The 17,653-nt window shown below is 38.1% G+C and overlaps 2 protein-coding genes across 4 annotated transcripts in view; one reads left to right on the top strand and one right to left on the bottom strand.

Moving 5' to 3' along the window:
- DIS3 (DIS3 homolog, exosome endoribonuclease and 3'-5' exoribonuclease) overlaps nucleotides 1-8,534 on the top strand; it is a 29,101-nt gene extending 20,567 nt beyond the window's left edge. For both annotated transcript variants that reach the window (XM_047080572.1, XM_047080581.1), the window contains exons 15-21: nucleotides 1,646-1,732; nucleotides 4,210-4,366; nucleotides 5,719-5,933; nucleotides 6,047-6,215; nucleotides 6,351-6,509; nucleotides 7,182-7,304; nucleotides 8,176-8,534. In XM_047080572.1, the coding sequence (XP_046936528.1) occupies nucleotides 1,646-1,732; nucleotides 4,210-4,366; nucleotides 5,719-5,933; nucleotides 6,047-6,215; nucleotides 6,351-6,509; nucleotides 7,182-7,304; nucleotides 8,176-8,259 (994 nt within the window). In that variant the 3' untranslated portion in view covers nucleotides 8,260-8,534. The remainder of the gene's footprint in view (nucleotides 1-1,645; nucleotides 1,733-4,209; nucleotides 4,367-5,718; nucleotides 5,934-6,046; nucleotides 6,216-6,350; nucleotides 6,510-7,181; nucleotides 7,305-8,175) is intronic.
- A 3,037-nt stretch (nucleotides 8,535-11,571) lies between these two features.
- Nucleotides 11,572-17,653, bottom strand: part of BORA (BORA aurora kinase A activator) — a 28,510-nt gene continuing 22,428 nt past the window's right edge. For both annotated transcript variants that reach the window (XM_047080593.1, XM_047080603.1), the window contains exons 11-12: nucleotides 12,919-13,035; nucleotides 11,572-11,890 (exon numbers count right to left, since the gene is read on the bottom strand). In XM_047080593.1, the coding sequence (XP_046936549.1) occupies nucleotides 11,864-11,890; nucleotides 12,919-13,035 (144 nt within the window). In that variant the 3' untranslated portion in view covers nucleotides 11,572-11,863. The remainder of the gene's footprint in view (nucleotides 11,891-12,918; nucleotides 13,036-17,653) is intronic.

The following is a 17,653-nucleotide window of genomic DNA, read 5'->3' as shown; positions in this document are numbered from 1 at the left end:
AGGTCACGATGTCACAGCCCGTGAATTCGAGCCCCGCGTCGGGCTCTGGGCTGATGGCTCAGAGCCTGGAGCCTGCTTCCGATTCTGTGTCTCCCTCTCTCTCTGCCCCTCCCCCGTTCATGCTCTGTCTCTCTGTGTCTCAAAAATAAATAAACGTTAAAAAAAAAAAAAAACAGTCTACTTAATTTTGTAACTAGACAGTCATTTCCTGGTAAAAACAGATCATTGAATCTTCTCAGTCTTCGAAAGAATTGCTTTTTAGGCCAGATGTATTAAACACAGACTAAACGTAGTGTAGAATCTTGTTGTAAAGACTGCGTAGCAAGAAAGGAAAATTGGTCAAGATTCTCTCTCTAGTATTCCTTTGGTTGTTCCTCTAATAAAGCTGAAGAATTGAGGGAAAAGGTGAAGGATTAGCTTGCACCATCTCCTCGTTTTTCCTTTACGTTTCCCCCTTCTCCATGATTGTTTAGGGTTACCCAGCTTCATTAAAATTCTTTAAAAAATTTTTTTTTAACGTTTATTCATTTTTGAGAGACAGAGCATGAGCGGGGAAGGGACAGAGAGAGAGGGAGACACAGAATCTGAAGCAGGCTCCAGGCTCCGAGCTGTCAGCACAGAGCCCGACACGGGGCTCAAACTCACAAACTGCAAGATAATGACCTGTGCCAAAGTTGGATGCTCAACCAACTGAGCCACCCAGGCGCCCCTTCATTAAAATTCTTTAAGTTGGTTTGGAGCTGATGAAAATAGCATCAAGGTATGAAGAAACATAAGATTTTCCTTGTTGGAATTTACTTTTCACAGGAGAACTTGCTAACTCATTAAGTGAACCATGCACAGAAAGCACTTAACATAGGGTGTTGTCTGACATGTAGCATTCCAGATCAGTAGCTGTCAGTGTGTGTAGCATATCAGGGTAGTAGTTTATCAGTCCCCTCTGTTGGCTGAGTGAACGTGGAGGTACTTTTGAACTGTGGGTCTTCTGATAGTACTCATCTACACATGGCAGCTTCTCTTTTGCCTCTCTCTGTCATCCCTTTCCCCAATACATTATTTTCAGTAGTAAATAAAACCCTACCTGTTATCTTCTTCATTTATAAAAGTGATTATAGACTCCTGTAGCTCAATAAAAGCCCATAGTTTGGGTACAGAACATATTTAGATTCTCAGAAGCACAAGGACTCTTATTGTGTTGCTATTGTCCTTTTTCTTTTTTTTTAAGTTTTTAAAAATGTATATTTATGTATTTTGAGAGAATGAGAGAAAATATACATGAGCAGGAGAGGGGTAGAGAGAGAGAATCCCAAGCATGTTTTGTGTTGTCGGCACAGAGCCTGACGTGTGGCTCAATCCCACAACCATGAGATCATGACCTGAGCTGAAATGAAGAGTCAAACACTTAACTGACTGATCCACCCAGGCGCCTCACTATTGTTCTCTTTTTAAATACATTTTAGATCTGTAAGATACAAAGCTTTCCATAAAAATAGAACATAAAACTTAGCAGGTTGACCTTAAAGCCTTCAGAAAGAAAACTGTTAATGCTTTTGTTATAATCATTTTCTATTTTAAAAGCATCACTTCTGGAATTATGTCTGTTATTGGCTCACTTGACTAATTTACCTCTTTGATTTTTATTTAGGGCTTTGACACTTTCTTCTCCAGAAGTTCGATTCCACATGGACAGTGAAACTCATGATCCTATAGATCTGCAGACCAAGGAACTTAGGTATGTAACTTTTAATGGGCATTAGATAAGATTTTTATCTTATCTTAAATGTAATATCTAGTATATATAATAATAAACAAAACATATTTATACCCAAAATACCTATTTCTAGTAGGGCTGTGATTTCTGTAGTTTTTTGACTTACGATATATAGAGAAAAGTAAGTATCATTTTGCGTTTTAGTCTATCTTATGTAAAATTGAGAAGTATTATTATAATAGAAAAATTTTCAGCTTGAATTGGTCTTGATTCAACTTGATAATAGAACTTGACTAGTAATAGTTGTGGTAAGTAAAAGATTGCCCTAGTAATTTAATATTTAATGTAGAAGAGAACAGTGGTCAAGATCACGTGCTTTGAAGCCAGACTACCTAGGTTTGGATCTCACTTTCTCCAATGGCTCCAGACAAGTTACTTAACATTTCTATACCTCTGTTTGTTGTTAAAATGGGATTGAATGGTACCTATCTCACAGGGTGTTAAGAATACTCATGTTATTGTTATTACTGTTGTATTGATTTAGGAAGAAAGGCTATTTTTGGTTAAATCAGAGTTAGGCCTCTTTTCCATGCCTCTTACCAGGTAATTCTGACATTAAATGTATACTTACACTTTTTTCTATTAGATAAACAAGATTAAAAATGAGCATGCACTCAGGTTTCTTAGGACCAGAAATTTGAGTACATGCTCATTTTGTGCTTTATAAAATTATAAAATTAGAGCTACAATTAAAAAATACTTTTGGGTGAACTATTGGTCAAATATAAGTAATGTTAATATGAATAGTAAGCCTATTACTAAGAGGGTTTTTTTGAGGAAAATGTTGAATCTAACTTTGCCAAAGTAGAACATCATCCATTTCTTTTTACCAAGCAGAAAAAACAAATTTCTATCAGATTGTAGTTTTAAAGGTATGATTAGAGGCCTTCCTAATATTTAAAAAGTAAAAGGAATCTAGTCAAGAAGTTCTAGGATGTTAAAAATGGAAACATGAATGAAAGATTAACATAATGCATGTTAGTGACTTGGGAGAAAGAAAACACAGTGTAAACAGAACACAGATAATTTACTAACCTAAGTTGTAGATAGACATGGACTAACGATATAGAGTGAGAGGACTAGGAAATTGGTTAAGAGTTTTGAAGTCAGATTATGTGGGCTTGGGTCTTGTTACTACTAACTCCGACTTTGAGCAAGAGAATAATGCTACACATCCTTAGTTTTGTCATCTGCAAAACAGGACTAATGTCTGTGTGTGTGTGTGTGTGTGTGTGTGTGTGTGTGTATGGATATAGATAGATATCTTACAACATAGTGCAATGTCTGGCCTGTGATAAATACCCAGAATGGCTAATGTAAATATAATTTCTTCATTTTTGTGATTTATTGGTGAAAATTTTAATTTTTTTTTTTAATTTTTTTTTTCAACGTTTATTTATTTTTGGGACAGAGAGAGACAGAGCATGAATGGGGGAGGGGCAGAGAGAGAGGGAGACACAGAATCGGAAGCAGGCTCCAGGCTCTGAGCCATCAGCCCAGAGCCCGACGCGGGGCTCGAACTCACGGTCCGCGAGATCGTGACCTGGCTGAAGTCGGACGCTTAACCGACTGCGCCACCCAGGCGCCCTGAAAATTTTAATTTTTTAAGCCCAAATTGATCTGATCTAAATAGCTTTTAATTCTTCTTAGTAAACTTTTTAAATGCATTTAGAGTTAAAAATCTCTTCAGACTTAGTAAAAGAAGGTGAAATGTTCAGTACAGTTTAGATTTTATATATTACTAGAGTTAGTAACCTTTATTCATTCATTTTAAAGTTTATTTATTTTTGAGAGAGAGAAAATGAGAGCAGTGAAGGGACTGAGAGGGAGAGAGAGAACCCTAAGTAGACTCCGCACAAGCCTGATGCGGGGCTCCATCCCCGAACCCGTGATATCATGACCTGAGCCAAAATCAAGGGTCAGATGCTTCACCGACTGAGCCACTCAGGTTCCCTGTAAAGCTTTTATTTTTTTTTTTTTTAATTTTTTTTTTTCCAACGTTTATTTATTTTTGGGACAGAGAGAAACAGAGCATGAACGGGGGAGGGGCAGAGAGAGAGGGAGACACAGAATCAGAAACAGGCTCCAGGCTCCGAGCCATCAGCCCAGAGCCTGACGCGGGGCTCGAACTCACGGACCGCGAGATCGTGACCTGGCTGAAGTCGGACGCTCAACCGACTGCGCCACCCAGGCGCCCCAAGCTTTTATTTTTTAAATGCAGTTTCAAAGTCTCTCACATGAGATTTACTCATGTAGTAGATGCATAATAAGAGATTGTTAACACCACAGCTGAAAAATGAGAGTCAGAAGTTATTAAAAACAAGCATGTGCACACACTATGAATGTTTACATAGGAAGTATGTCTATTGTCTCCCTGATAGAGAAGATAACCTGGGAATAAATGTGATATCCTTATTTAATGATTTTTCCGTTGGCAGAGAAACAAATTCCATGGTGGAAGAATTTATGTTACTTGCCAATATCTCTGTTGCAAAAAAAATTCACGAAGAATTTTCAGAACATGCCCTGCTTCGAAAACATCCTGCTCCTCCTCCATCAAATTATGAAATTCTTGTTAAGGCAGCTAAATCCAAGGTAAGGTCACATAGTTTGCAAAATCATCTGTATTTGTGTTGTGATTTATCTGTTGTACTATATTATCTGTATTTGCATCTACAGGAAAGTTGCGTTGTTTTTTGATACAAAAATATGCCAGGAGTATCTTTGATTTAAAAAAAAATTTTTACCTAACTTGGGTGTAGTCGTCTCTTCCCACACTGAAATCATTTGCTTAATAAAATTCTTTAATGTCCTTAAAGAGCACTCTATGCTACAGCCATAAGTTCCAGACTAAGTTATTTGCAATATTCTGAACATATGAAGCTCTTCCATATCTCTTTGCCTTTATACATGTTCTTTATGCCTGTGTTATTTCATGCCTCCTCTGAACTGCCTAACTTTAGAGACTTAGAAATAATTTTTTTCCTCTTCAACTCAGTTAAGCCCTCTTTATATCATGTCTCTAAGAAGTAAGTCCATTTACTGCATACATTAGGGAAATGGAAATATCTAGAAAGGGTATTGTATCCTCCACCACATAGCTTTGGTTAGTGGACTTTCACTTAGGCATAATTACCCATACCCTTGAGGGGACTACGGCTTACATTGGTTTTCTTTGGATCACTTATTCAAGTCCAACCTTTCCTGCCCAGAATAGAGCTGGAAGTAGTATTGGGCCTCAGGGTATTATTCTAACGGAATGGTGTTGGTTTCTGATTTTTCAAATCTTTCTGGTGGGCCTACTACTCCTATCATCTCCATAAGAATAGAATCAGCTTCTCTGCTGTAAGGCTTGCACTGTAAATTGGGGAATTTTCTCTTACTGTCTTATTTCTTCCTAAGATCTGGGTAGAGGAAGGAGGATTTAAGTATTTTTGCCTCCTCTCCCACAGTAGAACAAAGCAGTTACTTTGATGTATCAGCAGATTGGGCTTTAGTGACCAATAAAGTTTTAGTTTGCTTCTGGCCTTTACTTCTACTTTGAATGGAAGGAAAATAAATACCTGCAGGGGAAATCCAGACATGCTGACAAGGATCCAGATCTGCTTTGATTTTTTTTTTTTTCCTATTGCAACATAGAATAGTCAGGCACCAATTGGACTTGGAGAAACGGAGCTACTGCTACCACGGTCCATTTCCCCTTTGAAACTTCTGCAGGAGGTTGATACATAGTACCTTTAAATGCATTCAGAAAATTTTCAGCTTTGATGTTACACAAAATTACTTTTTATAAATTATTTGTAGTTCTCTTAGGTTAAGGAAAAAAGGTATAAATACCATCTGGTCAAGACCACCATATTTATTCAATATAATTTGTGTTTTGAAGACATGATGGTACTGATTTTAAAATGTTTAATATGATGCTCTTTCCCCTTCATTGCTCTTAGAATTTGGAAATTAAAACTGATACAGCCAAGTCCTTGGCTGACTCTTTGGACCGGGCTGATTCTCCTACCTTCCCGTATCTGAACACTCTCTTAAGGATATTAGCCACTCGCTGTATGATGCAGGCTGTGTACTTCTGCTCTGGAATGGATAATGATTTTCATCACTATGGCTTAGCATCCCCTATCTATACACATTTTACTTCACCCATCAGAAGGTACTTTTTTCTTATAAAATTATAGGAGATAGAGAATAGTTGATTTTCAATTGTGAAAAGATGCTTTAATGCTAACATAGTGTGATTTTTTTCTTTCTCCTTCATGTGTCTAGATATGCAGATATCATCGTTCATCGGTTGTTGGCTGTGGCTATTGGGGCTGACTGTACTTACCCAGAGTTGACAGACAAACACAAGCTTGCAGATTTATGTAAAAATCTTAATTTCAGGCACAAAATGGCTCAGTATGCCCAACGTGCATCAGTAGCTTTTCATACTCAGGTATTTGCCCTCTGTCAGTAATATTGGAGAGATGAGGTTTTGTTCACCTTTAATTTAATTTCAGAATGCTTTTTATTAATTTCCAAAAAAAATACTTTAAGATAATCCTTAATAATGTTATATGTTATTTTACAGTTGTTCTTCAAAAGTAAAGGAATAGTAAGTGAAGAGGCCTATATTCTATTTGTAAGGAAGAATGCTATTGTGGTGTTAATTCCAAAGTATGGTTTAGAAGGTACAGTCTTTTTTGAAGAAAAGGACAAACCAAAGCCAAGGCTTATTTATGATGATGAGGTATAGTATTTCTAATGTTCTTGTTTTGTTTTTTTTCTGGAGGGGGCACTTTTTTTAATGGTACCTAGAAAGCATAAAATTATGTTTTGTATGCTACAGTTACTTGTGCCAACTAAGTTTGTTCTGTTCATAATTTCCCACCTCAGTATATCTTCTCACATACAAGTGTTGTCCTTGATTTTACGTTGTGTAGTTTCCCCCTTCAAGGAAAACTTGAATTATGCTTTGCACTAGGCAGACAGATGCATTAATGGAATAAATGATTGCTTATAGCCTGGAGGAATTTTTTAAACCTCTTTCCAGCATCTCTTATCTGACACACTCCCTACTTCCCTAACCTTAACAGAACTACAAAACAGCAGACCTTGCCCACAGTACCTTTTCTTCTAGTAGACCAACAATTTGCTGATGAATGGGGTGAGAATCCTGAGATGAATGAATGTATACAGTGGGACCATTTTACTGAAAATGGGTAGTATGCACATAAATAGGCCACGTATACGTGAAGCTACTAGATTGGTGGTTTTTGTTATATTGAACACCTAGATGCTTATTAAATATGGAAGTAATTATTTAATGTAAACTTTTAAATCAATGTGAAAGATAAAGAACTAGAACAAACCTCAAGTGTATGAAAGCAGTTTAAAAAGCAGTAAAATGTGTTTTGTTTAGATTCCTTCACTTAAAATAGAGGATACAGTGTTCCATATTTTTGATAAAGTTAAAGTGAAAATCATGTTAGACTCATCTAATCTTCAGCATCAGAAAATCCGAATGTCCCTGGTAGAACCACAGGTAAGACCAAACTTAAACTGTCTGTGTTGTGATGGGATATAGCACATATTGTGTGAAAGACAGGAGTGTGGTCATAAGTTATTTCTGTTCAAGAATAGAGAATTGGGGAGCCTGGGTGGCTCAGTTGGTTGAGCCTCCAACTCTTGATGTTAACTCAGGTCGTGAACTCATGGAGGTGGCATCGAGCCCTGCAGAGGGCTCTGCACTGAGCATGGAGCCAGCTTGGGATTCTCTCTCTCCCTCTCTTTCTGCTTCTCTCGCTCTCTCAAAAATAAATAAACGGTAGAAAAATAAAAATAAAGAGGATCTTGTAAATAGCGTAGAGGCCAGATATTTGCATAGCAAATCTATTTTGTGACTGATTTTCCTAAGCTGTGGGATCCCAGATATTGGGGATTCTTTGGAAAAGGTCCTCAGTATCAGATGCTGAGACATCTCTGAGATATCCTGCCTGGTCCCTTTTCACTTTAATTGGTTTTGAAATCTGAACTTTTGAAGATTAAGTATGTTTCCCCCTAAGATACTGGTTCTTAACCTTGTTCTGTCCCACACACCTAAGGCCTCTGATGCTGTTACAGGGGCCTAGCTAGGGTAAACTGGAAGTGTTCAAGTTCAACCACACTTTACAAATGACAGTGACAGTGTCACTGACAGCTTGCCATCCAGAGACTGTCTACCTTTTACATTTTAAGCCACCATTTGTGTGTGAAATATGTATACTTTGTATGGAAAACCTTTACTTTCTTCTCCCTCTCTACCCCTATATCCTTTTAAATTTGAAATTGTCAGTGGGGAAGGGGAAGATGAGAATGAGATTTATTCTTATTTAATGCTTTTACTGACCTTTTTTTCCCTATTTGCATTACTTTAGATCCCAGGAATAAGCATTCCGGTTGATACTCCAAACATGGACATTAATGAACCAGAGAGAAAGAAGAAGAAACGTGAGAAATAGCTACAGTCAACAAAAAAACTTCAAACACTGGTTTCCTTAAAACAAAAAAAACAAAAAAAGAAACCTTGAGTGAACACTTTTAAACCTAAGAAGTGTGTGATACAGTTTGTTACTCTTAAGTACATTTTCATGGTTTTAAAAATTTGCATTTTTATTGAACTGTTTGTTGACTGTGTCTGTCCCATCATACTACTTCATTTCTGAATTGAACAGAACTATTTATGCATAAAAATTCAATTGAATATCCATCACATAAATAGTGACAGGATAGCAACTTCAAGGATCTGTAAATATCATTTAAATAGAGCATTCGTCTGCTTGCTAAAGAACAGATTAATTTTAATAAGTAATTTGATTATTTAATATTGATAGAAAAAAACTATCATTTTCCTATGGAGGAGGATAGAACATTTGAGAAGTCAGGAACAATCTGTTCTTTCTAAATCTTGAAAGCTGTCCGTGTTTGGTGTGGCAGTTATTAGATTGCAAGACAATGAAGTCAAGATTTGTCAAGGAATTTAGTCCTTTGCCATCTTTAATTTACCTCATTTATTTTAAGTGTTCCCTTACTGTTGAAAGCTTCCGGTATTTTTATTAGTGGTCCTTAAGCAGCTGTGAGTTTTTGGGAATTGGATGTTGTAGGAAGGCAAGAAGTAGGATATTTGGATCTGACTGGAAAAAGTTTTTTTTTAATACCAAGAAGTGTGATCACCATCCTTGACCTTAGAGCTCACACTTTCCCCTCCACCCCTCCAAGTAAGGCATTGGGACTCAGAGAATAGAGAGGGCACGTTAAACACGTACATTATGTTTCTTATAAAAAGTAGGTCATTAATGGCTTTTAAACTGCATACATATCAGGTTCTGTAGGAAAGGGGGGATCGTGTTAAGGACATATTAAAGGGAACAATTGAAGTAAATATTAGTTTGGTATGCCTTGTTAACCACAAAGATTAGTAATGATTATTTTTTAAGAATTATTTTGAGATATGGGGTGCCTGCCTGGGTGGCTCAGTCGGTTAACGGTCCGACTTCGGCTCAGGTCATGATCTCGCAGTTCGTGAGTTCAAACCCCACGTCAGGCTCTGTGCTGACAGCTCAGAGCCTGGAGCCTGCTTCAGATTGTCTCTCTTTCTCTCTCAAAAATAAAGATTAAAAAAAAAAAAAAGAATATTTGAGATAGAGTTACCTTAAAAAAAAGATTTTACTTAGCTTATCCAATTTCTAAAGTACTTACAATGTACCATGCTCATCACCACGTCAGGTAAACTATCTCTGCCTTGAAGTAGCTTGTGGTACAATGCCAGAGAAAGGACTGGCAAATATATCAGCAGGCATACTCAGTGGGAATAATTACAATGTGTACAATTTAGGCACTCTAGTTTCCTGTTACTGAGGAAAACATCCCAACATTGAGGCAGAAATTGTTCCAGTTTAAAGAAAATAACTTGGAGTGGTCTTGGGTCCAAGTAGTAAGTTAACACGCAAGAGCAGGTGCCAATAAGCCATTTTCTGTAAAGGCCCAGCCATGTTCGATGATGCTGGACAGTCTGTGTAACAACACGGTACTCAACTCTTCCATTGCAGTGCGAAAGCAGCTGCAGACAGTATGGAGACAAGCCTGGCTGTGTTCAAACAAAACCTTGCATTTAAATATCACAAACTTCATGTGTCACAAAATATTACTCATTTGATTTCCACTGCCCCACCATTTAAAAATCCTTTGCCAACAGCCCGTAGTTTACTTGCAACAAAAGGAAATGGGGCCTTCTTGGTTAAACAAAGCAATGGCTAACCTTCTACTTTCCAAGTTTGTTTTCTTGTGTGTCGTTTATGAGGAAGACCTAATTCAGGCATTAGTCCTTATTGGGTAGTTTAAGATGACCAGAATCCAAATTTTCACCCTAAAGCTTCATCTTTGGTAATCTAATATGCTTCTAGTGCCAGTTATTAGGCGAAGTAGCATATGTGGAATATTACACTTAAAAAGCCCTGTTAGGTAAAACCACTTTCCCCATTTAGTAGATGAGAAGATGAAGGTTTTATGTCCCAGATCAAGTAGTAAGTGATGATGGATTTGAACCCAAGCTATAATCACTATCTTATTTCTTGTGCTATTAAGAAAACATAGCCAGGGAACTGAATTCCTCCTACTGCACAGTAGTTGTTAAATTTAAGTTTATATTGATTCTAAAGCCCATTTGCTTAAGGACTCAATTTCATAATAGAGTCTTGAGCAGTGGACCTAGTGACTAACCACTTAATGGTTAGTGTGCTGGGGGAGAGGAATCAGGTACACAGGAAGAAATGGTCTTTTTGCAGGTTAGCAATAAACTTATAAGGTGCAAAAAATAAAGAAAGTGACACAATGATAGTATGTTCTTATTTCCTAGGGCTGCATGTGAATTATTCCTCCATCTTTTGAATAAGATAACTTTGAAAAGGTGATTTGCAAATACGAATATACATTCTCCAGAGGTAATGTGTCCAAAAAATTTATACATCCCTTCTACTCCCAACGTGAACTTTTAAGATTTTAAAAAATCAGTTTTGTGTCTGCCCAACCATAATTTTATAGGCCTAGAGTCATACAGGAACTGTGTCACCCAGTCCCCACTGATTTATTCCTCCCCAGCCAAATTTGAGCTGAAAACAATGTTCCAACCCTAGGGATGGAGATATATTCTGGGCATTCCCACATTTACCCCACTAATAATGTATGATTTTTTTTTAAAAGTTTATTTGGAGAGAGAACGCATGTGTATGTGTGCACGGTTGGGGCAGAGAGAGAGATTCCCAAGCAGGCTCTACTCTGTCAGCAGAGCCCAACATGGAGCCCGAATCCATGACCCTGAGATCATGACCTGAGCCAAAACCAAGAGTGGGAAGCCCAACCGACTGGGCCACCCAGGTGTGTGATACTAAGTTCAAACCCCCAATAATGTGTGATACTAAGATGCTATTTGGACCTTTCTAGTGTTTACGTTTTCAAAAGTAGTAACTGGAACAGCTATCACTGGAACCAAGAATTTCTGCACAGAAATTAACAAATCAAGAACAAAAAAGTCTGGAAGCCTTCATCTTTCTATTTTTTCAATTAAGTTTGCTTTTTATCTAAGATCTATTTCTTTCACAAAGGTTATAAATGTAAATTCGTTTTATGTAAAACAGTACCCTCACAATTTTACATGATCTCACAACTACTGCCAAATTCAATGCTGTTGGTAGGGTGTACTAACTAATAAGCAGTTCACTGGCTCTGTAGGATAGGGACAAAGTCCTTACTCTCAAATTTATTGTTAAACACATCAATCAAGGTAAGTACAAAAATATTTATTAATAAAAAATACACTTGTACTTCAATGACTTGAAAGTTCCAGGAGTTTTTCTGTTGTTCCCATGTCACTAAATTAAGCCCTTGATTTTTCACATTAAGGGGGAAAGAAGAAAAGCTAAACCTGTTAGTTAAAGCAACTTTTTCCCAATCACGATCACATTATTGATCCTGTGTGTAAAAAATATGTGAGGAGCCATTCACTGATGGTCTTTGGTTCTGAGAAGTTATTCTATGGACTGCTGCCTTGGGAGGATTTGCTGTTCTCATTCAACACCTCTGTGTTATGCGGTCTTCCTGTGGGGGGAAAAAACAGAAAATACCTTATTTGCTGCTTGGATAGGACCATTCAAGCATGCAACTATTATGTGAATATTTTTTAAAACTGGAATGAGGATTTCCTTATGAATACTAAAGGTACAAGTGAAGATAGGATTTTCTAGAAGTCCATATTCTGCAACCAAGAGTAGTTTTCCTATATCCTAATGCTTGCTTACTTTTAAATGGGCAACTACAATCCCACCTCATGACAAAATGGACGAAAGAGAAATTAAGGTGGCCTCCACATTAAATCTTCATATTCACTGGAGAGTTGTGTTCAGTGTATTGTGTTCATTAATAAATTGGCATATAAAAATCAAAGATTCTCCCAATTAGTGCCTAAAATTAATGTTTATTCAAATATGCATATATATATATATATATATATATGTATATAGTATAACCATCCTATCTAGAAAGTTCAGTAAATGTCCTAATCAAAAGTATATTTCTGTACAAATAGTAGGTAAGGTATGTGTTATTCCTGGTCTCCAAAGGCTCTTGGATTTTTAAGAAAAAAGCACTTAACCTTTGAGAGTTCTTATTTTGATGTGTAGTCTCAGTTTGAAACGTTAAAGGCAAAAACCTATCTTTCCCTTTAGTTTTAAGGGAAAGCGTTCAGGTGCCAATTCCAAAATAGGACTAGTTCTCCCTCTCCAACCTCTTAATCTCTCCCATAGCCAGAGTTATTTAGGAAAATGAAGTGTTTTGATTTAAAAAGCACGTTCTGTGGTTAAATGAACTGAAAATAGGATGAGGCTTAAACATGATAATTTAAAAAATTTTAAGCAAAATGGGGTGGAAAAAATATTGAAAATGGTCATTTATTTTTGTTTATATTTTTAAGTAATCTCTACACCTAATGTAGTGCTTGAACTCCCAACCCCACGATGAAGAGTCACATGCTCCACCAGCTGAGCCAGCCAGGCGCCCCTGAAAAAAATCATATTTAGTAAATACTTATAACCTACAACCATATCAATCTTTCTCTATTTTTTCCATACCTTTGTATTAAGAACTTGAGATTTATTCTCAACTTCCAAGGTTTGTGCATCACTATCTGCTCCAACCGTATCCATAATATTGCTTCCACAATTCTGTGTGTTATAGCCACTATCCATCTGATAGGGAAGAGAAGGAAAAATACCAAGGATAACACTGCAAACTAATTCACTTATCCACAAAGTCTGAGAAACTTCTTTTATGTTTAAATAAGTAAAATTAAAAATATATAAAATGTATTTCTAAAATTATGTACATTGGGGTGCCTGGGTGGCTCAGTCGGTTAAGTGGTTGACTTTGGCTCAGGTCATGATCTCACAGTTTGTGAGTTCGAGTCCCGCATCAGGCTCTGTGCTGACAGCTCAGAACCTGGAGCCTGCTTCGGAGTCTATGTCCCCCCCCCCCCCCCCGCCCCTCCCCAGCTTGTGCTCTCTCTCAAAAATAAACACTAATAAAATTATGTATATTTATTTAAAATATATAGTTAATAATTATATAAATGTAAGTGAATCATTATATACTACCACTCACAACTGAATAAAACAATGTATTATTTATTCCTGATCATACTGAATGCAATTGAAAAGTAATATGCAAACATAAAATGTAGTTCTACGTAGAACTGGTTGTTCTCCAAAGGAGTCATTGTACTATACCATTCCTTTTACTAAAATATATCTTGTAATTTCGGTTAGAATCCGTGAACAAGCCAGTATAAACTTGCTTTCCTGTTACCTTGTGATCACACTCAGTAGATAAAAGTGAGGATTACAATCAACTTCAAATTCCAATTTATTTACCAGGCTTGTCTTTGAATGGCTTGACTGTATCTCTAAGATTTACTAACAGGCATGCTATCTTTAAAAGTACTCAAAATAATTTATTTTTTAAAAGGTCATTTACATTATACTCACACCCACTGCTGACACACAAATCTTACTTCATAATAATACCACATATACAATGGCTCTAGGTGTTAGTTCAACTTTTCATTTTAATTAACTGTAGCATTCTAGGATGTACTGTTGGCAGCCCCAAATTAAACAAGGGATTCTGGCAAACTGCAGTTTGGGTACATGTATAATTACTGAGTGCCTAGAAAAGTGCCAGGGCCTGTAAGGCACTCTGTATAATGCCATTCTTACTGTGTCCGTGCGACAACCCTATTAACTTCACACATGAGGAAGTGAAGGGTCAGAAAGGGGACTTTCACAGTATCAAAATGCAGTGATGAAGAGCTGAGGCTCCAAGCCCTGTGCACTACACACACACACGGCATCTACCTGCGCAGTGCTGAGCACCAAACACAAAACCCCACAAGGGGAGGGATTCACCCTGCACTTAAACTCTTTCTTGCAAATTAGGTTCAGAAGGAAGGAAAAGATTGTGTATTTTTGTCCCCATCACCAACATCAGAATATCCTAAGTAATATCCTATGTGCATTCATAATCTTAAGAAAAATGTTTCCAGTTTTCAGAGATGGATGCCTATGTGTTGACCACTGGGAGTAACATTGTATTTGAATAAAATCCTTGTAACACCTAAAACAAAAACAAAAAAAACAACCTTCCATTACATTCTAGGGGAAACACCTGGTTGTGTTGCCATTCAACAGCTATTTGATCAAAAATATAATTACCAGATTGCTTCCAGAGGAGCTGACAATTACTCATTTTTTATTTTATTTTTGAGAGGGAGAGGGTGGGGGAGAGGGGTAGAGGGAGAGAAGAGAGACCATCTTAGGCAGGTTCCACAATTAGCACAGAGTCCAAAGCGGGGCTTGACCCCACCACCCTGGGATCATGACCTGAGCCAAAGTCAAGAGTGAGATGCTCAAATGACTGAGCCACCCAGGCCCCCCTGCCAATTACACTTTTATCACTAGCGCCAAACAACTGGCTTAGGGAACTCAATAGTAATACATCAAGGGAAAAGTTAATACAGTAGGGAGTAAGACAGGCACAGGAGTTTGTCCCACTCCACAGGAAGAGAATAATCAACAGGCGGCCCCATGAGATGCTGGCTGACCGCACTGGCTCTCATCTCACTACTAATGATGCGTACCACAGGCCAACTAGACAGTACACATCATCTCGTAACTTCCCACAGGCATCAGGGGCATCAGAAACATTTTATAGTTGTTCTTAGCTGTAGATGAGGTGCTTTTATAGCTTAAAAAGTCACGCTCTACTCACTGTCAAGTGAACCTTGTCTTAAGATCCCACAGCCTGTAAATGACCAAACTCTAATTCAAACTGAGTTCTGAATGCTATGTAGATCTGCTTCCAGTTGGACTACGCTGCCTTTAAGTGGTGTCTCTACTGCCATCACCCTACACAGTTACTATATTTTTCCCCCACGTGAATCAGATGTGGTCTTTAAAAAACCGTCCAGGTTCAGGTTGGCAGCTGGCAAGAGTTGTGGCTTGTAGTCCATTCCCTGAAATCAGGCCTCAGCACTTTCACCCTTCCCTCACCATCCTCCTTCTCCTCGTTCTCTGTCCCTCTTGCTCGCTACTTGTCACAGAAGACTTTGTCTCCCATTAGTTAAGGCAGTGCACTGAAAGTACACTCATGTGAACTCTACTCACAATGACCAAACTATTAGCCTACAATCCTCCTATTCTTGCTGTTGTCAATAAGAGGGAACAAGGTCACAGAAGCTCTCACTTCCTGAAACTGAGAAAACTAACTGAGCTAGTAAATCAGCTGAAATCTGCCATTTTGCTTTCCCAAGCCCGAGGCCCTTAAAGCCATGCTAGCCCCAGCTACAAATATGTGCACCCACGTCCACCCCAGCCCCCCGCCCCCTACGAAAGCGGAAGGGTCACTTGTGCTAATCCCCCACCAGAGCTCTACAGTCTATCCCATCTTGCACGCCTTGGTTCCTTCATATATAAAATTCATCACTTTTTTACAGATTATATTTATCACATCTGCTGGAAGGTATCATGAGGATTAGATTCTAACTGTGAGATACTCGCCCTGGTCTCTCATACTTCAAAAGGATACATAATTGATACCTATTATTAACAATTATCATGCCCAATTTCTGGTTTTCTTTGTTCTTTTTACTCTTCTCCCTCTCCAGTTAAATATGCTAGTTCCCCCATCTAAAGTGAAAAACAAAGTTAAAAAAGAAACTACAAAACGATCTTGGACATTAATGTTCTTCTCTAGCTATGGCAACCCTCCCCCTCACAACTAATGTTCTTCAAAGAGTTATCTACACATAGTGTATCATTCCTTCACCTCCTTTACCTTCCTTCCATTCACTTTTCACCTCCCCACCTTGAGGCTGCTCACTCACCAAATTACTTGTTATTAATTCAACAGCTACTTTTCAAGCTCTATATCCCTTGCTCTTACTTTCGTAGTACTAACCTTTCTTTCCTTAAGATGTTCCATGACACTGTGCTTTCCTCGTGTCCCCCTCTTCCCCCCACCGTCGCCTGGTCCTTCTCAGTCTCCTTTGGGGGCTCTGCTTCCTTCATCAAACCTTTTCCTCAGGGGTCAAAACGCTGGATCAGTGTTCTAACTTTATACAGTCCTTCTGGTTGAACTTACCTCTATATCCATTCTGTTTTGATTCCAAAATATTTAACGAGTAGCTATTACATAAGCTCTGGGATAAACACAAACATACATGATTGCGTGATAGATGGTCTGACTGGCAAGAATGCAAAGCGTACAGGGAATTATGAAAGCATATAATGAGATCTGGCTTGGCTACAGTGATCAGGGAGGACTCCTTTGAGGATGTAACCATTAAGTTGTGAACTAAAAGACTAATAGGAGTTAACTAAGTAAAGTGGGAGGGACAGAAATTCTACACAGTGTGTGGAAAGGCTCTTTTGACAAGAGGGAACGTGGCTATTTAAAACTCTGGAAAGCTAATGTGACTGAAACAAAGGGAAGGAAAATAAAATGAAGCCGATGAGTAAGGCAAAGGCCAGACCACGCGATGCTTGCCAGTCATGCTACAGATATTTAGATACCAAAAGCAAAAAACAACTCCCTGGCCCCCCAAAAACCTTAGAAATGAAAGGTGCAGAAACAAAAACATAATAGAAGAATTACTACATAAAGATGAAGAAACTCCCCCAAAATTAGAAAAGGAGATAAAAAATAGAGTGAAAAGATTTTAAAAACTGGAGAATTAAAAGGAAATTCCAGAAAGGAAAGTGAGACAGGAGAAATCTAGGATAAAAAGATCCAAGTGAAGGGCACGAGTTTACAGGTCATAAGGACCTGCTGAGTGCCAGTACCACAGACGAAAAGGTACCCACTCCAAAGAAGCACTGACATCTCCGCACACTGTAGACAAAGAAAAGATCCATTTATGTCCAGGGCTGGGTAAAAAGAGACCATTTACAAAAGATTAAGTATTAAAATGGTTTCAGGGGCACGTGGGTGGCTCAGTCGGGTAAACATCTGGCTTTGGCCCCGGTCATGATCTCATGGGTGGTGGGTTCGAGCCCCATGGAGGGCTCTGCGCTGAGAGCTCAGAGCCTGGAGCCTGATTCAAATTCTGTGATTCCCTCTCTGCCCCTCCCCCACTAATGTTCCATCTCTGTCAAAAATAAATGAACATTAAAAATATTTTTAAAAATGGCTTCAGATATGTCAACAGCAATCATGCAAGAAAATCAATGAAACAATGCCTTCAAAGTCTGAAGGATAATTATTTCCAAACTCTCATGTGAGAGAATGAAGAATACACGATCAGGCATGCAG

This window comes from Lynx rufus, unplaced genomic scaffold (assembly GCF_022079265.1).
Source record: "Lynx rufus isolate CCGP_SWC_20201006 ecotype Redwood Valley unplaced genomic scaffold, mLynRuf1.p SCAF_1, whole genome shotgun sequence".
In the NCBI taxonomy this organism is placed as follows: Eukaryota; Metazoa; Chordata; class Mammalia; order Carnivora; family Felidae; genus Lynx; species Lynx rufus.
The sequence above is the reverse complement of the archived record's forward strand: the minus strand, read 5'-3'. Positions and strand labels throughout refer to the sequence as shown.